We start from the raw sequence: 22,245 nt of genomic DNA, 5'->3' as shown, positions 1-22,245 counted from the left end.
AAAGATTGCACCATACCTTTAAGAAAATAAATTTCACTCTGTGCAAATCAATATAAAAGTGACCATTAAAGTGTATATTTATTTCTGTGTACATCTGCTTCTGTGTTCCATTGTCAAAAACACAAGCAAAGTGCTTACCAGATGGTTAGACCCCCAAATCAGAAGAGGTTTAATAGTGTTTTAAAATCTGCCAGGGATACTAAGGAATTATTGACAAGGATCAATTTGCCACAATGTTCAAAGCTAGGGTAATTACATCACATCAAGCACAGAGAGAAAGACGTCAACTACTTGACGACTTCCCTTGTGATGAAACGCGTCGGAAGAAGCCTAGCACTTATGCAATCATGCCCTCTCAACCGAGTGGAGCTTTTGCTTTCAGGCTGGTCTCTATACATATCTTGCGAGTACCTTTCTTTTATACAATAAACAACGGTTTTACATATTACACTATGGCATTCTGATGCATTCTGATGCTTTTCTCCTTATGGGGTTTAATTACCCTGGTTGGGAACATTGTGTCAGATCAATCCTCTTTAATCATTCCTCAGTGTCCCTGGCAGATTTTAAAGCATTATTAGACCTCTTACAATTCGGGGTCTAACCATGTGGTAAGCAGTTTGCTTTTCTTTTTGGTAAAAGGAGCACAGAAACGGGTGTACACAAAATCTGCACCTTAATGGTCAATGTTGGCGGTTTAATAGACTTTTGCTTTGTATGAATATTTCTTGTTTGTTCACACTGGTGATGCCACCTTTGCTCTGTTATATAATGTTCACTTATTTTATATTGATTTGCACATAGTGAAATTATTTACTATTGGGCAGCACAGTGGCTAAATGGTTAGCACTTCCGCCTGGCAGTACTAGGGTCGTTGGTTCGAATCCCAGCCACGGCACCTCCTGCCTGGAGTTTGCATGTTCTCCCTGTGCCTGCGTGGGTTTCCTCCGGGTACTCCGGTTTCCTCCCACACTCCAAAGACATGCTGGTAGGTTAATTGGATCCTCTCTAAATTGGCCCTAGTAGGTGTATGTATGAATGTGAGTTAGGGACCTTAGATTGTACGCCCCTTGAGGGTTAGGGACGGATGTGAATGTACAATATATATATGTAAAGCGCTGCGTAAATTGACGGCGCTATATAAGTACCTGAAATAAAAAAATAAATAATAAATAAATTTACTGAAAAAAAAGGTACAATGCAACATTCTATAGTTTATAACAGCACCATTTTGCTGGGAGTTCAATCAAGCACCGTTTGCTTGTGGAGAGGGCCAGAGATAGGTAAAGGATAGACATTCGAGTTCTGTAATCTGAAACCTGGTTGGGATTCCAATGGAGAAAAGGCCCTGTTTTAACCCAAACACAAAGTTCAGAGCATACTGGTGTGCTGGCAGATCAACAGGTATTTTCTGTACTTGCTGTGTTTTAAAGTGATAAAATATGGGGAGCATGCATGGATAGCAGAGATGTACTTAATTTTTTTTTAAACTCTGACGGACTAACGTTATTTGTTTTAAACGTATCAATTGTCAAAATTGGAAATGTAGTTTCTACTTTTTGCCTCCAAAATATCTAGAAAATGGAAACTCTCAAAAGCCAACAGTACTTCACTGAAACCTCCCATTTTAACATGAGGAGGATACCTTGCAAGGGGAGAGAGGGGATTTATAATATTTCAAGGTCACCAAAACCTTGTTGTCCTGAACTTTGTGCCAGAGTGGATATCAACTAAACAAGCATTGTTGGTGGGATCTGAGGATGGGTTTGTGAAATGGCACCAAACAAAACAAAAACAGTGTTACTGATCTGTTTCACCATCACACGTGGTTAATATCCTTTTCTTTTTTTAGAAATGTCCCTAAACAACAGAGCAAAAGCCTACATGTTAAGCTTCTCGACAGTGACCAAAAAGTCACAGCAGAAGGTTACAAATCCCATGCTTTAAACCAGGCAGCCTGACTTTACATGAATGTCCCAGCCAAACTCTTGTCCACCAGATTAGCTGTATATATTAGTTATAAAACTCATCTGACTTTTAAATACTCATAATATTTATGCAATAGTTTTTTTAAGATACATCTTAAAAAAATATCGTGTGTGTATAAAAGAAAATATGGATATTTTATATTCAACAGTACAAAGGTCACCTTATTCCATTACAATTCTTTGACTGTCAAATACTTTTCTACAGCAGAACACTGCAGCTCATAACATAGGTCAGTGATTCACTAACAGTATGGTATGAACTCACCATTTGGCTATCAATGAGCAATACAGTGGAAATGAAACATAAAATGGTGCAGAAGCATCAAGGCAGACCTACCGGTATTTAGCAGAAACTAACAGCGTTTACCAAAAAAAAAAGCATTTTATCTTGGTAAAACTTCCACAGATTGTGCATTCTATAAAACACATAAGCTACGACCAAAAAGCACAAGCATCCTAGATCTGTAGTGTTGAACAGGTTATACTTGCCAACATAAGGACTGCCTTAAATAGAAATAAAATGGGAAAAACAGCCAAAAAAACTTACAGGAGGTAGAGGTACAATGAATTATAAGCAGATTACCGAATAAATACTAAAGGGTCAGTGAACTCTAAACTGATATTTCAGGTTTTGGTAGATGCCAGAGAGCTAAATCACCAACTGTTTTAAATATCTGTCAGGAACTCTATTGGTGAGATCTCTGGCCTTGATTACCCAAGTCTACATGCCCTAGGTCATTGTGAAGGGTTTTCTACTCTGTCGGAATAGAAACAGTCATATGGAAGGCAAGATTACTTGGGTAGAGCATAAGTCCAACTCCTATAAGACCATGCAGACTGTATGGAGTTGAGATATTCCTCAAATTTTGAATCCTTCCTGTCATGAGCTGCTAGACAAATTGGCCCTTTTCGGGAATTGCTCATGCTAAGCCAAAATGTTTTTGTTTTTCCCCCCTTCCTCTTTTTGTATTTGCCTTACTGCTTTACAACCTGTGTAAAATCCTTATCAACATTAATGGATTCAGATACTAGCTATTACAGAGTGATGGGGCCCAGGGGCGGACTGACCATTTGGAAACTCGGGCACTGCCCGAGGGCCCGGGGTCAGTAGGGGGCCCCATGAGATGACCCTGGTACCTTTTTCATAGGCTTTTTTGAGTTTGGGCAAGGACACAGGGGCCCCATGATCCCCTATTGCCCGGGGGCCCCATGAGTTGTCAGTCCGCCCCTGATGGGGCCTACTCTTATATCTCCATATGGATAGTACACAAATGGTCAATAGTTTTTCAAAAATTGACTTTCATGATGTAATGTTAATATGACTGCTACAAGATACTGTTCTTTTTTTCATACATGTCATTATATGTATAACTCTTCTCTTTATATTTTTCCTGAATTTCCACCCATACTTTTGTATTTTGGATAACAAATAGATTGTACCCCTTTTTTCTGAAAAATAAAAAAAATAATAATAGAGATGAGATTAAATACACTCTACCTGTTGGATTTTATTTTTGTAGGATAGAGAATGCAACTGGATGTGCTAGGACATGCAAGAGTGGCACACCCAAAATTCCAAGATTTTAGGAGTTAAAGTGGGAGCACTCAGTGGAGCACTCAACACAAAGATATTTGCGGATAAGAAGATTGATCACTGCATCACCTAGCTTCACATTGGAAGTGGAAAGTTTTTCACATTGGGACTTAAAATATTTGAATGCGGTTAGTGGTGGATTGGGACTTTAATATCCACATACAAGTGCACCTTTATATATATTTATGTTTGATGTGTTTATTGTAATTGATTTACGTTGGGAAAATTGATGTCCATGATTGGCACACAATTCACACAATATTTTCACTCATTTAGCAATAAGCACACAGGGTATAGGAATATTTAATTTTCCCTAATATAAGGATGTAATAAGACTGTGGGGAGGAGGGGCACCTTTTTAAGTTGATATGCTATAGAGGTACACGTTTATTTGTGGGCTACTATCACAAATATAGTGTGGCACATTCACTCACTAGTGGCAGCGCAGCATTTATTTAGGTTTGTATTCACACATTTGTGGTAGTGCTAGCAGCAGCCAGTCTATTTCCACATTAACCATAGTCCACTGCGCAGGCTCCACTTATATATAAATTGCAATATATTTCATTTTGTTTTTGGGTCTAATACCGGTTTAAAAATTAGACCAGGGAGATCATGCTGTAGAACTGCACAAGACCTAAGTAGACAGGGGCTGAATTGGCCTAATAGACTCCACCTATAGTTCACATGTGGGTGGTGTGATCATTTAAAGGGCCACTAAACAAACAATGATTAATTTACATTATCCCTTCTCTTTCAGTATGTGGATAATGGCACTATCATTACTTTATTAAAAACAAAAAAAAATAAGTACTTTTCCCAGCTTGTCTGTAGGGAAACAGTGGCAGAAGGAGCCTCTAGTTTCCTCTGCTACTGGTCACATGTTCAAAATAAAATTAAATTAAATTAAAAAAACAGCCTTTGGGATACAGAGTAAAAATAAATGTAATTATCAATAAACTAGTTTCAATTGTCATACAAATATATATTTGAAATAAAAAATTTTTTGGCAATAATATGGTGTGGGCGGTGTCATGTCCCTCCAGATTGTGTCTTAAAATAAGAGGTAGATGAAGCCTCCATCAATCAAAATGTATTATCCCACCCCATTGTGTTACCAGGTGAGTGGGCATGGAGGAGGAGGGAGGGAGTGGGCTGTCATTTACCACTGTGTATATGCCCACATGCGTGACTCTATAGTCACATGAACTGCTCAGATGTGATACGGAGGAAATGCTCAGGGTAGAAAAGACACTGAAAACAGAGCATGTGCATTAGCTGCCAACATTGCTCTGCAAAATCCCCAGCTGCAGGGGGCAGGAGGGACAGGGGGACAGAAGGGCGAAACAGAGAACAGCAGGATCAACCATGTTTTTTGCAGAATACAGAAAACAATCCCATAGTAAAGGAGTATGAACATCATGTAATATAGCATTTATTGATAGTTTTTAATGATGTGGGTTTAATGACACTTTAAAATTCAGGTTTAGTGCATAAGGGAACATCAAAGCAAACATACAGAGAAGACAAACTGATAGCTGCACAGGTCAGTTTTTTTTCCCCTATATAAATATTTGTTGCTGCAGGTACCTTAAAGGGTTAGTTCACCTTTACCAAAAATGGTCTATGCAAGTAAGGGGTGCTTGTAGATAAAAACAAATGTGCAGCTTTGACCAAAGTTGAATAAGGCACTTGCTATAGGTGCAAGCTCTTTCTCAGATTCAAACCGCCTCACATGTGCTTTCTCTCCCCTGAGTAGTAGCTATGAGCTCAGGGTTTGTGAGGAGCTTGCTCCTGTGATGGAGGGGGCAAGTAGCAACATCCCAGCAACAAGGCAGGACTGGATGATGCCATCTCTGGGAGTTTCTTAAATCAGGCTTCAAGGAGGTACATAAATGGCCTATGCTTCTAGCAATGGTATTATTTATCTTTGCTCAAAACTGAACAGTTTGTTTTTATCTATAGGCGCACCTTACATATACCAGCAATTTTTTGGAAAGATGCCTTCAACTTAATCAAGACTATTAAAGCGGAGTTCCACCATAAAAAGGGGAAGTTCGGCTTTAAAGATTGGTCCCCCGTTCCCCATTAAGGATTGGCACCTTTGGGGAGAGGGGGGAGGAACGGGTAACCAATTTGACAGGTACCCGCTCCCACTTCCACTGCGATCGCCTAGCTCCTCCCACCCTCCCTCCCCAAAGTCTTGTGGGACATGTGACAGGTCCCAGAAGACGACAGGGCCATTTGGGAAGTGCAGCGCTACTCGCGCATGCGCAGTGGGCACCCGGCTGTAAAGCTGCAAGCTGACACAGCCGGGTGCCCACACTGAAGATAACTGGTGCCTGGAATACAGGACGGCCAGTGAAATGGGCTGCGGGGGGGGTGGGGGGGGCAACGCAGGATCGTGGGACAGGTTAGTGACTGTTTTTTAAAAAAGTTTTTGTAGCTGCTGGCTTAATTTTTTACAGAGCGAGTGGAACTTCCGCTTTAGGTATCAAAACTTAATGTGTTACTAAACCCATGACCCTGCATTCACTATGTCTGGTCTCCCACAAAACTGTATAGTCTATGGGCTGCCTTTGTTTTTACAAGGTAAAGGAGTTATCCGCTTTACAGAGATTTCAGCTGTCAAGTAGACAGTGGGTCCCAGTTGGCGTGCTTCACAGGCTGATCACACAAACCCTCTAATGAGGGCCATCAGGATGAAATGGTACTCTCCCCAGACTGGTGTTTTGGTTCAGCCATGGGAAAAGAGTGTTCACGATGGAGGGTGTGTTTGCAGAAATAGCCAAGGTAATGTTGTCCTAAAGTCTTGTATTTAGTAGTCTGCCATTAGCAAATGGTACAAGTGACAAGTAACATGCACAGCACCATGAAATCCATACAGTATCATCCTCTATATAAGGTCTGCACAGTCCTGGTTCCTAACAGACATTGGTGGATATTTACTAAAACTGGCGCACTCAGAATCTGGTGCAGCTGTGCATGGTAGGCAATCAGCCTCTAACTTCAGCCTGTTCAGTTAAGCTTTGACAATAAAACCTGGAAGCTGACTGGTTTCTGTGCAGAGCTGCACCAGATTTTGCACGTTTCAGTTTTAGTAAATCCCCCCAATTGTCTTGGCAACACTTGGTGTTACTAAACCCATGCCCCTGCATTCACAATGTCTGGTCTTTCACAGTACACAAAACATGGAAATGCAATTATTTTAGAAAATACAAAAACTGCTAAATACATTTTCCAATCAGTCTTGTGACTTCTATCAGTGTCCGGCTGAGCACTGGTTAAAGCTTGTAGGAGTTTTCATTCTTCTCTGACTGTCCTATGAGGCTGCATGACCCCTGACCCTCTGTCTGGGCAGTGCTGATTGGCCCTGTGCTGATCCCATGCACCCCCCCCCTAAAAAAAAAACTAGCATTTGCACATTAAACTGAGCATGTGCAGAGTGCTTCCTAGGGCTCTATACTATCAGCAGATGGATTGGGGACAGTAAAAGAAGGGGAGGATTAGAGAAGACAGGATCAAACAGCCTTTTTATACATGGAGGACTAAGCTCGTAGGTTCCACAGCGAATATAACAAGCATGCTTTACTGCATATACAGACTGATTTTACTGTTGTGGTAAGTTTAGTAGCACTTTAACATCCCAAAACAATAACAAAACAATTATATATTACAAATTATTTCCTTACTCAAAAATAACCAATGCTGTAAAACCGATGTGAATAATTCTTTTCATTTTTTTTTCTTTTTAATAAAACTGAAAAAAATTAGAAAATATATGTAAAGGATGCTTTTACAGACTATTATATATTCAGATATTACCACAGTACTTCAGTCATACACTGCCCCCAAAAGAAACAACAGATAATATTATGAAAAGATGCCAGACACGTGAATAAAATCAATAAAGGCCTTGTGATTCACTTTCAGAAAGGTTTTATAGATCTTTCCCAACTCTCATTTGTGTTGTTCAATAACATTAACAGCCATCTGGAAATAGCAATAGTTTGTTCCAAGTAAGCTATCATATTGCGTTTCTGACCCAGAAGGTATCGGGAAAGCAAAAACGATGGTATGCTTAGTAAAGATTTGTAACTGTGACCTTTACATATAAAATCTGCTGTAAGCAGATAGTCATCAAGAAAATCCAATAAAGCACAAGTAAATAAAATGTAAATAAACAAAGTTAATAAAATGTTTGTAAAAGTAAATCATGGCCAATGCTGCCTGGCTAAGACTTATCAGAAGGTAATCTTGAATAAATAGATGTGCGCATCGCAAAAAAAAGAATAAAAAACACAAAACACACACACGCACATATATACATACATATACACATACATACATACGATGATCTGTACTAGGGTAACAAGGTTTATTCACCATAATGCATCTATGAGGTGCAGTGTTGTCACCCTAGGCTGCAAGCTCCTTTTACATAGAAGGCTATGTGGCAACACCTGCCTGTTCAGCCCGAGCCTATTGTGTAAAAGTTGTCAACAGCAGTAAAAACCTGACAGGGTTCAAAACCTTTTACGATCTATCTAAACTTAAGTTTTGGCTAGACATTCAATGTAAGACATGTGCATTAGCACATAGTACAAGGGTGTATGAAGAGGAGGCTGCTGATAAAAGAAGCTGCTGACAAAAGAGCCTCATGGACTTCAAAAAACTAAAAGTATAAATCACTTAAAGTGGTAGTAAAACACTGCTTGCTCACTTGTACCTACAGCTAAGCTTACAATAAAAAGTACCTGTAGGTACAAAGAATATATCCTAAGAGTGCATCATTTAGGAGATATGCACTACTTCTGCAACCGGTGAAGTCACTGGCGCATGTGCACTGCGCTTTGAAGAGACTGCATGCCGTCCCTTCAGAGTGCTGTGCCGTGGCTCCCGTGCACATGCGCGGGAGTGACATCATCATGGCTTGGACATTCGAATGGCCAGACCCCAGAAGACTGGGTAAAGATGACAACGCGCCGCCGAAGGGCTTCATTTTAAGGTAAACCTCTCATAATCTACTAGTATGCGATGCATACTAGCACATCATGCCTTTACCATGCAAGGGGAATGTTTTTTTTGTTTTGAAAGTTTACTACCAATTTAATAGAAATTATGAAGTGAAAAAAACACCAATCCAAATCTAAACGTTTATTAATTCAGATTATTGGTGATCCCGTTTCTGAGCAAGCTCACTTTCAGTTCATTTATCATTTGAATAATGCTAATGCATGTAACAAAAGATAAAACACTGAAAGTACATTTTGTTCTGTGATCTACTGCAAATATTGTCAAAAACACTCTTTTAGAAATGATTTTTATAATCACTTTGAAAGATGTGTATGTAGGAAACAATGAGCCTCCTTCCCTCCACAAGTAAAAGCTATGTATTCCTAAAAGTGTATTGATACCTTAATATTAAAAACTGATATATATCCCCTCTATGTCCCCTTAGGTACTAGGTGAAACAGAAAACGCAGTCTGGGAACTCAGTCTGCTTTCCTCCAACAATTACACTTTTGCTGACCCGCACAGCAATTCAATGGGAAGTTCCGTATGCTGCTGTTTCCTGTTTCTCCTCCCCCAGCTCTGTTCTCAGCTGCATACGAAGCTTAGAGAATATTTGATCATTTATAAAAAAGGGAAACAAAAAAAGGTATTTGTAATTTTTTTTTAATATCTATAAACAAATGTTTTTTGCCTTTCAATTCTATTTTAAACTGAATGGGTTGTTTTACAAGATGAGGGTTTACACATGCTTTAATACTAAAAAAGGTAAAACGGTGCTTCTGCAACATTTTAAGGCATGGAAAAATATTTACTTAAAAAAACAGGTATATGACATCCTTCTTAAATTATACTATAGATATTATTATGATATTATACATGATTTATATAGCACCAACATCATAACTATTTTATAATGTTTAGGACAGATTCTGCATGGCATTCTACACCCATTGAAAATACTCCTGCACCTGCATGGTTGTCAAATTGGGGCCATTTGCTGTGTTTATGTGTGTCTTTAAACACAGGTTTTCTGTGTTCAGGGGGACACGCACCTACATGGCTGTCAAATTGAGACCAGCAGGATTTATATAGCACCAACAATCTGCATAACTATTTTATAATGTTTAGAACAGATTCTGCATGGCATTCTACATACATTGAAGATAGTCCTGCACTTGCATGGCTGTCAAATTGGGGCCAGCTGCTGTGTTTTTGTGTCCCTAAACACAGACTGTGTTCAGGGGACATGCACCCACAACTACATGGCTGTCAAATTGGAACCAGCAGCTGTGATAATTCAAATACTACAAAATACGACAAAATGTATTTTTTTTTTAGAAATCTAAAACAACTTGCCTGGATAATCAGTAAATGAGCCATCTATGTCACGTGTCTCAGCTGTTGCCAATAACTGCGGGAGACTCTGAATCTGCAATGATTTGTCTGAAACCTGTAACATTAAAAAATAAATAAATAAATTGGATCTGGTGGTGGTTTTGTTACTTGGATACAGTGTAGGAAATAGTTAAAACCTCTTCTAGACTTTTTTTGTCCCATTGGGGAGATTTCAACTGCTTCCTGCCATAGACCAACAGGAGAGAGTGGGAGGAAATCCCTTCTCAAATTCAGACCCTTGGGATGATTTTCCCATCACCTATAAGTCTGCTGATAACTAAATTTATCCCCAGCAAAAATATGACAGAAGTTCAAACCCTACCCCCCACTCCATCTAAAACTGAAAAGAACGTTAAAAGTGACAAGTTTTGGTTTACAGCCTTGGCCAAATGTTTTGAGAATGACATAAATATTAATTGTCACAAAGTCTGCTGCTTCAGTGTTTTTAGATTAGTTTTTCAGATGTTATACTGAAGTATAATTACAAGCATTTCATAAGTGTCAAAGGCTTTTGTTGACAATTACATTAAGTTTATGCAAAGAGTAAATATTTGCAGTGTTGACCCCTCTTTTTCAAGGCCTCTGCAATTTGCCCTGGCATGCTGTCAATCAACTTCTGGGCCACATCCTGACTGATGGCAGTCCATTCTTGCATAATCAATGCTTGGAGTTTGTCAGAATTTGTGGGGGGTTTTTGTTCACCCGCCTCTTATGGATTGACCACAAGTTCTCAATGGGATTAAGCTCTGGGGAGTTTCCTGCCCATGGACCCAACATTTTGATGTGTTGTTCACCAAGCCACTTAGTTATCACTTTTGCCTTACAGCAAGGTGCTCCATCATGATGGAAAAGGCATTGTTCATCACCAAACTGTTCTTGGATGGTTGGGAGAGGTTGCTCTTGGAGGATGTTATATTACCATTCTTTATTCATGGCTGTGTTCTTAAGCAAAATTGTGAGTGAGCCCACTCCCTTGGCTGAGAAGCAACCCCACACATGAATGGTCTCAGGATACTCTACTGTTGGCATGACACAGGACTGATTGTAGCTCTCACCTTTTCATCTCCAGACTTTCTTGGGCACCCTGAAGCCATTTTCACAAAAATTGAACCTCTCTCCTTGAAGTTCTTGATGATTCGATAAATGGTCAATTTAGGTGCAATTTTAGTAGCAGCAATATCCTTGCCTATGAACCCCTTTTTGTGCAAAGCAATGAGGACTGCACGTGTTCCCTTGTAGGTAAATTAATATTTGTGTCATTCTCAAAACTATTGGTCAGGGCTGTAGAATACACCAGAGCAGGGGTGGCCAACCTGCGGCTCTCCAGCTGCTGCAGGACTACAAGTTCCATCATGCCTCTGCAAGTCAGTAACTTCCCGTCTTTGCAATGCCTCATGGGAAATGTAGTTCCACAACAGCTGGAGAGCCACAGGTTAGCCACCCCTGCACCAGAGAGTAAGGTTATAAAGATGGTTAGCATAGGCTTAGGGAGTTGATAATCAAAGTCAAGGGTGTTAGACATGCAAACTAACATTATAAAGAACACAAGTGTTTTTATCAACATTCAAGTCCATACACACATAGACCTTAACCTATGTAACTTCAGACAAAACAACTTGTTCAACCCACTATGAAAAGCATTATTAAAATGGGAGGAGGAAAGAAAATAAAGACAAATCTTTACTAAAAATTCTACATGTACAGACCAAAGCCTACAACAGATGCATATAGGTCTCCAGACTTACCTTGCACTTGACAGCTTGAGGGCTTTGGAGAAAATACAGAAAGTAAAAATAGTTATAATCAAGCATTCACATGTACACAGTACAGAAACAAACCCTGATGATACTGCAAGAAGAGTTTTACTTCTAATATTAGCATGGAACCTGTCCAATACTGGAAATGTTTCATTGGTGGATACCAGGATGAAAGGAACAGCTGCACAAGGCACTTACATTTTCCTTACACTGGCCTGCAACATAAAAAATCCATTCTAAAATATATATTTTTTTTTAAAAAGTACACTTTGGATGACATTTTAACCTTATCACTGCATTTAACTGGATACTGGCTTAACAAGACAACAGGCAAAAGTGAAACAAACACTATAATTGCTGTAGAACATATACAATTGTTGAATCAAGAACATTATGTCTTCTTAATGCAAGCACGTGATAGCTTCACCAGTACACTTTTATACTCTGTAACAATCATTGAGTAAAGTGTGCTGACTAATCAAAAACACATTCCAAGCAATCATAAAAATATGTTCCCAAGAACACTGCACATAAGGCTCCATGCACACTTGGCATTTTAATGACGCTGGTAACGTTAGCTGTGTAAAGTCATGTTTTTTTAGCATTCTTGCATTAGCGTTTAGCGGCGTTTTTTCACGTTTGCGTTTTTTTGCGGTTATTTTGACCCCAAAAAAATTATATACACCAAAATATATATGTAGTTGTTGTTTTATTATGTATTGCAATTTTATAGTCTCGATTTATTTTTTGGATGATTACGCGGATGTTACACTTTTATAATATGACATTATTTGCACATATTTCCATATAACGTTTATGACTTCATAAATGCCATGTAATTTGATGTAACTCTAATACTGTTTTCTTGGTCCAAAGCTCACAATTTTATCCATGCAAAAAAAAAAAAGAAAAAAAAAAAAAAGGTTTGATTAATTGTTTTGCTTATATATTAATTTTATTATATCTATCTATCTCTCTATCTATCTATATAGTAAATGAAGTTGTATTATCAAAATCAGTATAAAAGGTGAAACAAAAAATTAGAATATCGTGCAAAAGTTCATTTATTTCAGTAATGCAACTTAAAAGGTGAAACTAATATATGAGATAGACTCAATACATGCAAAGCAAGATAGTTCAAGCCATGATTTGTCATAATTGTGATGATTATGGCTTACAGCTAATGAAAACCCCAAATCCACAATCTCAGAAAATTAGAATATTGTGAAAAGGTGCAATATTCTAGGGTCAAAGTGTCCCACTCTAAACAGCAAATTAAGCCTTAACACCTGCAAAGGGTTCCTGAGCCTTTAAATGGTCTCTCAGTCTGGTTCAGTAGGAATCACGATCATGGGAAAGACTGCTGACCTGACAGTTGTGCAGAAAACAATCACTGACACCCTCCATAAGGAGGGAAAGCCTCAAAAGGTAATTGCAAAAGAAGTTGGGTGTTCCCAAAATGCTGTATCAAAGCACATTAATAGAAAGTTATGTGGAAGGGAAAAGTGTGGAAGAAAAAGGTGCACAAGCAGCAGGGATGACCACAGCCTGGAGAGGATTGTCAGGAAAAGGTCATTCAAAAGTGTTGGGGACTTTCACAAGGAGAGGACTGAGGCTGGAGTCAGTGCATCAAGAGCCACCACACATAGATGGATCCTGGACAAACAGACAACGTCAGAAGCGTCTTACCTGGGCTAAAGAAAAATAGACCTGGTCTGTTGCTCAGTGGTCCAAAGTCCTCTTTTCTGATGAGAGCAACTTTTGCATCTCCTTTGGAAACCAAGGACCCAGAGTATGGAGGAAGAATGGAGAGGCACACACTGCAAGATGCTTGAAGTCCAGTGTGAAGTTTCCACAGTCTGTGTTGATTTGGGGAGCCATGTCATCTGCTGGTGTTGGTCCACTGTGCTTCATTAAGTCCAAGATCAACGCAGCCGTCTACAAGGAGATTTTGGAGCACTTCATGCTTCCTTCCACAGACGAGCTTTATGGGGATGCTGACTTCATTTTCCAGCAGGACTTGGCACCTGCCCACACTGCCAAAAGCACCAAAACCTGGTTCAACGACCGTGGGATTACTGTGCTTGATTGTCCAGCAAACTCGCCTAACCTGAACCCCATAGAGATTTGGGGTTTTCATGAGCTGTAAGCAATAATCATCACAATTATGACAAATCATGGCTTGAACTATCTTGCTGTGCATGTAATGAGTCTATCTCATATATTAGTTTCACCTTTTAAGTTGCATTACTGAAATAAATGAACTTTTGCACGATATTCTAATTTTTCGAGTTTCACCTGATTATACACACACTCTTATTAAATTTGACAATTTTTTATCGGCTAATTTAAATGTCTACTGCGCTCATTAATTCAATGGGCTGTCAGTATTATTCCCCAGTGTCCATATAAGGATTGTCTAATGCCTTGTCCATCAGCATTGGAAAGGAGCGCGCCTATCCATTACGGACTTCACGCATTCTTAGAAACCCATTGCAAGCCCCTGGTGACGTCACAATGCCTTATGCTTGTGGTCCACAGTACATTGCATCCTTCGGCTCCCAGCAGCAGAGGCGCCGGCCAGCTTCCTTCACCCATGCCAAAGACTGACACCTGAGTGCCCAGCGTCTACCTGTGCTGTATGGCAGTCTAGTCACCCTTGGTTTTATGATGCGCCTGCTATCTACTTTTTACATGCGAGTTGAAAAACTGATTTACAGTTAAATCTACTAGAAGTCTACACTTAGAGGCACTGTGTTTTCTCTCCTTTGTTACCATTTTTAAAGCAATCATGAGTGAGCAGGCAAATCACATTTCTTTTATGTCTTATGGGATTCACATTCAACTGTAGGTCATAACAGAATGGCACAATCATAAAACAAAACATGGCAACAGGTAAAAAAATGAAATGACCCCTGTTCAAAAGTTTGCATACCCTTAGCTATTAATACTGTATTTTGCACCCTTCAGCATCAATGAAAGCGTGCAGTTTTTTGTAATAGTCTTGCATCTGCCCAGAGCGGCTCAATGATATTAAAAGAGAATTGTGGATTTGTTTTTTCCCCCCCAAATTATACTTATCTAGATGTATGCAGCATCAGTCCCCCGTTGGCTCGAAGGGTGAGAACTCAGTGATCACATGACCACTGATCCCAAAGTTCTCACCGCTGCTGTGAACAAAGAGTGGTGACTGTCAGTCACCGCTGTCTGCTCTGCCCCTCCAGTGCTCACTGAAGAGCTGTGGAGGGGGAGGGAGCGGCTGGCTCAGGCTCTCAGCAGATAGCTCAAAAAAGAATATATGACAATGCCCATTGAAGTTATAGGGGATATTTTCATTCCCTGTGATAGCATTAAAAGTAATAAAAAAAAAAATAAAAAAAAAATGAAAGGGACAGTGTAAAAATAATTTTAAAAAATCAAAATAAACGATATGTAAACAGATGTTGCACCATGCATGTAAGGTATCACCGTGAACATCAGATCGAGGGCAGTAATGTCCCAAATGTGGGATAATCATAAATCAAATATCAATTGGGTCGTATGATGGAGGTGAGGGGGCATTTTAGCCATTGAAGGATCTGTTTGGTGCGCACACCACCCGACACCATTTGCATGACCAATGAATAGCGAAGAACCTTAGCTGTGTTAATTTTTGCACTTTATTGGACGTTTATTTATATGATTGTTTTTTTCACTAAAATAATTTTTCATTTATATTTTTTTGATTTATTTGATTCACATGTGAATATTGTATGTGTTGTTCATTTTTAAACACTTGTCACTTTGATATTTGATTTATGATTATCCCACATTTGGGATCCCAGTAGGATCTCAACACTATCAAGTCTTGTTTCAATATATTTTTGTGATTGTATATATGTTGTTTTAGCGCTGCACCACATATAATTCTAGCACTAGACCTCCTGTGTAAATATAAATTGGTGACCTGTAAAGGCTTTTAAATCGTCACCTATCCATAATAAAAATGTATGTACTTTGCTGCCATTGCACCGGCATGCCCAATTTTAAAGCATGTCATGTTTGGTATCTATTTGGCGCAACATCATCTTTTATAATACATCAAACAATTGTGCAATATATTGTGTTTTTGTGCATTAAAATTCCAAAAAGTGTATTTTTCCAAAAGATCTGCATTTGAAAAATCGCTGCACAAATAATATATGACATAAAAAATTTCAACACCCACCGTTGTATTCTCTAGGGCCTCTGCTTTAAAAAAAAATATATAACGTTTGGGGGTTCAAAGCTGCAACATAATGTTTGCTTTTGGGTTTATTACCATTTTAATATCACTTTAATCCTTGTTTTGCCTCCCTGGTGTTTGCGTTCCACCATAAACAATACATGTACACATTTCTCTTCTCTTTCAGTTCTAATATTCTGTTACAGGTCTACCACTTTTCTATTATACATTACAGAGCCTGAAAGTGACTTTTGCCTTCTTTTTCAATTGCCTTTCATTAAAACCTGGGTCTTCTAAAACCAATGGAAAAATCAGCATTAGCTGCGCAAATTTTTAGCTGCTAAGTTTCAATAGGGAGAATGTTTATTAACGTATCCTTGCCATGGGGCATTATGCCAGGAAATTTTATTACACAGATTGTCGGAAGGAAGGGATTAATCCATTTCTATTTTTTGGATATGAGAACTTGCCAGATCACCCTGCTGTAATGAAGTTTAGTAATTCTTTACTATCACATTTTAGCCTGTAGCTGAAACAAAAAGCGGGGTAAAAAGGTATCATTTTACTTGTAGGATACATGTAAAACAACACTTACTCTTGATGTGAGCTACACAAAGTGGAAAGTCTTTTAAGTAATTGATTGCTTGGGCCTTTCTCAGAATTCTGGGATGAGGTTGAGGATACAAGGTTGCTTGTCTTCCATTTTCTTTCTACACAGTTGAAAAAGAATGTAGCAAAAATTAAAGTATAGTTCACACTATCACAATAAAACTAAACTGGTAGAATAATATATTGCTGAACAACCAGTTACAACAAATAAGACAGATTGCTGGGGGTAGCAAGTGTGAATAGCTGAAAAATTTTACAGGTTACAGTAATAGAATCCAGGGTTGCTGTAAGACAACAGTTTTGACACTTTTTAAATTGTGTTGATAGATGGTCCCACCACCCCATCAATGTTACTACTGTTGTCCAGTAATGCCCCAAACATAGCAACAGGCCTAAACAAATATGTATGCCTGAAGTTTACTACTGTAGTTTGCTCAGTATCATTATAGTACTGACAGATTTGTGTTAAAGTGAATGTTGTTTTAAAAAAACAACTGTAAAAAACAGAAGATTGTACAAAATAGGTTTATACTTACCTGCTCTATGCATGAGCAGCCCTGAACCTCTTCTCGGGTCCGCTATCCTGGCACACCTCTATGCTCGATCCCAAGCAGCACTGCCATTGACACAGTCTGCCCCCCACCCTACGTCACAGGATTTGACTGAACGCAGCGAAAATCAATGGCTCCTGCTGCTCTCAGCAAAGCCTGTGAGAGTGGGGAGAAAGGAAAGAGCTGCTGCAGATCGGCTCAGTAAGGTCTTGGGTATAGTACTGGGAAAAAGTATTTGTCGTGTGTGTGTGTTTTTGTTTTTTTTGGCATACTTGTCACACTTAAATGATTCAGGTCATCAAACTAATTTTACTATTACACAAATATAACCTGTGTAAATCCAAAATGCAGTCTTTAAATGATGATTTCATTTATTAAGGTAAAACAAGCTGTCCAAACTTACCTGGCCCTATGTGAAAAAAGTAATGATCCCCCCCCCCCTTGCTAAATCATGAATGAACTGTGATTAAACAATTTTTTTTTTTTTAAGCCAAGTTAAATTTCACTTGCCGCACTCAGACCCAATTACTGCCAGACCTGTTGAATCAAGAAATCACTTAAATAGAAGCTGTCTATCAAAGTGAAGCATGCTAAAAGACCTCAAAAAGAAACACATCATGATGCGATCTAAAGCAATTCAAGAACAAATGAGAAACAAATTGACATGTATCAGCCTAGAAAGGGTTACAAACCATTTCTAAAAATTTGGGACTCCCCCAAACCACAGCAAGAGCCATTATCCACAAATGGATGAAACTTGGAACAATGGTGCACATTTCCAGGAGTGGCTATCCTACCAAAATTACTCCATGAGCACAATGATGACTCATACAGAAGGTCATAAAAGAACCCAGAACAACAACATCTAAAGAACTGCAGGTCTCCCTTGCCTCAGTTAAGGTCAGCGTTCATGATTCAACAATAAGAAAGACTGGGCAAAAATGGAGCGCATGGTAGGAGTTCCAAGGCAAAAGCCACTGCTGACCAAAAAAAACACAAAGGCTTGTTCACATTTGCCAAAAAATATCTTGATTATCCCCAAGACTTCTGGGCAAATATTCTGTGGACTGATGAGACAAACGTTTAACTTTTTGAAAGGAGCGAGTCCTGTTACATCTGGCGTAAAACACAGCTGCTTTGCAGCTTCAGGACCTGGACAACCTGCCATAATTGATCGAACCATAAATTCTGCGCTCTGCCAGAAAATCTTGAAGGAGAATGTCTGGCCATCAGTTTGTGGCCTCAAGCTCAAGTGCACTTGGGTTGTGCAGGACAAGGATCTCAAATACACCAGCAAGTCCACCTCTGAATGGCTCAAAAAAAATGAATAATTAAGGTTTGGGAGTGGCCTAGTCAAAGTCCGGACTTAAAGTGGTTCTCAAGGTTTTCTACCTTACCTTTATTTATCTAAGCCCCCTCTGAGCTAGTTACCTTCACAACAGCCTCTTCTGTCAGGGAACTCCACGTCCTCATTGGCTGAGACAGCAGCGTGAGCCCATTGACTCCAGCTGCTGTTAATCGCAGCCAGTAAGCTAATGAGGAGAGAACGAGGGCGGGACCGAGCCACGGCTCTAGATGCACAGAGCAGCTGCTTGGGGACGAGCACACAGCGGTGCCCCCAAGGCGAGCAGCTTTCCCTGGGGGCGCTGCTCAGAGGGGAGGAGTCAGGAGCGCCGGTGGGTACCTGAAAAGAAGAGGATCGGGGCTGTTCTGTGCAAAGCCATTGCACAGAGCAGGTAAGTATAGACGTGTTACCAAAAAAAAAAAAAAAAAACCCCAAAGCTTAAGTGTCACATTGAATCCAACTGAGATGCTGTGGCATGACCGTAAGCAGGCCGTTCATGCTCAAAAACCCTCCAATGTGGCTGCATTAAAACAATTCTGCAATGGAGAGTGGGCCAGAATTCCTCCACAGCGATGTGAAAGACTCATTGCTAGTTATTGCAAAATAATGTGCATTTATTATTTTTGTCTAAAAGGTGGGCTTATCCTTTAAGATTGGCGAGTCAACAGAGGATTTACAATTTTTTGGAACTTCAGTTGTGTGTTTTCCCTGTCACTGTTGCAAACTACACCAATCTAGAATGTTCCTGCTACTGTTCCATTCTCCCACACAAGGAAAAAAAAAAAAAAAAAAGTAAAGCCTGTCTTCCTTAGGAAGAAAATGTATGTTAAAGTGCTTCTAAAGGCTTAAGTTTTTTTTACGTGATTCTAAAGGTTAAAAGAAAATATATATATATGTTATACGTACCTGCTCTGTGCAATGGTTTTGCACAGAGCAGCCCCGATCATCTTTTTGCGCGCGCACGCGCACACACACACACACACACACACACACACACACACACACACACTCTTCACATTGACTCACTGGATGATTGACAGCAGCAGGAGACAATGGCTCCCACTGCTGTGTGAGCCAATGAGGAGAGAGAGACCAGGGCAAGCAGAGAATCTTAGGCACTTCACTGGAGAAAAATGGGGCTCAGCTGAGTATAAGGGGGGCTGAGAGGGAAGCTGCACCCAGGTTGGCTTTAGAACCACTTTAATGCATTCTCTGCACTAATGTAAAAAAACTTTGTGAACAGGATCCCGCCCCCTCAGCCCTCCCACTTAATATTTCCCTGAGCCCAATCTTCATCCAGCGCTGTGTTAATGTGCAGCAGCTCTCTCTCATCACAAGACAGGCAGCAGCAGCAGGACATATTGGCTCCTACTGCTGTCAATCATATCCTGTGGTAAAGGAGTGCTCAAGACGAGCCCGCACGAGAGCCCCCCCACAAAAGGAAACTGCTTACTCTGGGGGCACTCACAAAAGAGGAGGAGCCATGAGTGCAGGTGGGGGATTACAGAAGAAGAAGAAAAAAAAAAAAAAGAAGAAGGTTTAGGATCAGTTTAAGCACATACTGCTGACATCCCATTGGCCATATTTCTCTTCAATTTCTGCTGTCTCGGAGTTAGGAAGTGAATGCAGTTTTCTAAAAGCAATCAAATCAGAAGGGTAAGCAAATCTTCCCTCACATCCTATATATTTAGGTATTACTGGCATGACAAGGGAAGTAAAAACTGAAAAGTGTGACTTTTATTTATATACATATACAGTGTATGTATATATTTTAAAGGTCACAAATACACACATATATATGTGACAATTATTAAATGTATGTTCATTGGCCTGACCATTTAATTATTTAAATGTGTATGTTTCAGATAAATCACAAAGAAAGCAAATGGACCGATCAACAACTGCAGTTTGACATGAACAGCATGGCTAAATCCCATGTGAACAACATCTAATTAAAGCATTCCATGTGGCAGAGAACAAGATGTACACAACACTGGTTTACTCACCCCATTGCTCTTGAATAGCGGACAGATTTGCAAGTAGTTGCTCATGATATATTCGTTCCAGCTGGATAAACTGGATTGCTTTTTCATCTGATTCAACTGTTAAGGATTTTCCAAATGTGATGCATAAAGGGAAAGAACACTAGCAGTCCCAAAAGGCAGCATTATTAATAAAGTTATTAAAAAAAAAAAACACAACTTGAGCCTCATTTAGTAACCTGGTTTTCTGGGAACCTCGTAAAGCACAGTGCTAAAAATCCATTTACATGAGGTTTGGGTTTCTCCGCTTTCCCAAGACTCCACAGAAAACTGAGTGACATCACTGGTGCCTTGGAGACATCAGAAACAGCAGTATAAAGTCTTAAATTCTTTTTGACTGTGTTGTTTTATTTGTTTGCAGAATTTTTACATGCAGGGTGGGGTCTAGGAAAAAGAAGTAACTTGCATTTTTATTCAAGTTCCACTTTAAGATCAGTGATAAATATAAAATGATCAAACACAGGAAAAAAAAAATCAAAATAGACATTTTCCATTGCCCCACTCCAATATCTCCAATTTTCAGCCATTTTTAGACAGCAAGTTTTTACCGCCTACCAGACACTTTCCCTTGAGCTGCAAAGGCAGCAGAAGGGGGTTTGCAAATATTGTGGCCGTAATGCTTTGCATTTATGAATGCAACCCATGCAATGCATGCAATTGCAGTGAGCTAGTGTGGGGTTTAAAAGGGGTTAAAACAGATGACGGGAAGGCAATATAAAATCTCATCACGGCCCGTCAATGTGAATCGCTCTTCAGGAGGGCAACACAAGTATAAAAAAAAGGCCTTAGACCCTTGGAGCTTAGTTGGACAACACTTTCTCCAATCAGTGTTTTCTATAATCCTATAACGGCCCTCCATTTCTTTGAGACCAAATAGTCTAACAGTTTTCATTTCTCCTGGGTTGCTGGATAGTTTGGATCCTCCTGTCAAGACTACTTGTCACAAAGATGGCTATATCCTTCTGGAAGGAGAAGGAGATGAAGATGTTGTCCAGTGGAGACACTGGCACCAGGTTCACATTTCAGTCTAAACACATAATGTAAAAGTATGCCTTAAACATTCACGATTTTCTTGGTCTGTTCTTCTATTTTCTATTTCTCAGTAATCCTGTCAGCATTCTTCATTCACTGCCAACTCCTGAAGGTTCCAGCAAGGAGGCTTTTTTGACACACAGCTGGCCAGGGGCATGCTCAAGATAGTGACTGGAGCAAATGCACATTAGGAGAGCTATGCTGTCATTTGAGGGATTTATTCTGTTCCCCTTGTGAGTCTGCCATGTGAGGACCTGCTTTCCCCTCCTCTTCTCTCGCTGGCTGATCATGACCAGAGGTAGAATGCATTCCATGACTAGGCACCCTGTAGATACTGTAGATCATTCAGGAGTGGCAGGAAAGCAGCTGGCTTGCGCTGCTAAAATGGCGACTCAAAACAGAAGACAGAGATCCGGCACTCATGAAGCAAGCTAACATTTCTGCTCTAATGCTTAATGGTAAGATGGACTCTTTCCAAACAGATATTGGATTTATACACAGTTATGGAAAAATTCTCATCTGGCAGTATTGGAAAAAAATTAGGGATCACTTTGCCACCCTGTGTACCCATCAGACCAAGGTTAAATCTCTGAAATCCAGAGCTGAGAATGCAGAAAACCACAATCTATGTTACGTTGATGATCTTCTTGGATTGCTTTGTCTGCAGCTGCCCAGCATAGCAGGAAGATTAAAAATGTTGTAGTGGTAAGCT

General features: G+C 39.7%; 1 protein-coding gene and 1 long non-coding RNA gene across 2 annotated transcripts in view; one reads left to right on the top strand and one right to left on the bottom strand.

Moving 5' to 3' along the window:
• LOC149449435 (uncharacterized) overlaps positions 1-20,838 on the top strand; it is a 42,617-nt gene extending 21,779 nt beyond the window's left edge. The window contains exon 2 of the long non-coding RNA XR_016315405.1: positions 20,325-20,838. This is a non-coding gene — a long non-coding RNA (uncharacterized LOC149449435). The remainder of the gene's footprint in view (positions 1-20,324) is intronic.
• CNST (consortin, connexin sorting protein) overlaps positions 1-22,245 on the bottom strand; it is a 160,961-nt gene that overhangs the window by 65,183 nt on the left and 73,533 nt on the right. The window contains exons 5-8 of the mRNA XM_089693288.1: positions 20,466-20,552; positions 16,550-16,664; positions 11,739-11,760; positions 9,951-10,048 (exon numbers count right to left, since the gene is read on the bottom strand). Coding sequence (XP_089549414.1) covers positions 9,951-10,048; positions 11,739-11,760; positions 16,550-16,664; positions 20,466-20,552 — 322 coding nt within the window. The remainder of the gene's footprint in view (positions 1-9,950; positions 10,049-11,738; positions 11,761-16,549; positions 16,665-20,465; positions 20,553-22,245) is intronic.

This window comes from Staurois parvus, unplaced genomic scaffold (genome assembly GCF_062004578.1).
Source record: "Staurois parvus isolate SC_StPar_1 unplaced genomic scaffold, SC_StPar_1.0 ptg000619l, whole genome shotgun sequence".
Taxonomy (NCBI): Eukaryota; Metazoa; Chordata; class Amphibia; order Anura; family Ranidae; genus Staurois; species Staurois parvus.
This window is presented reverse-complemented; position numbering and strand designations above follow the sequence as displayed.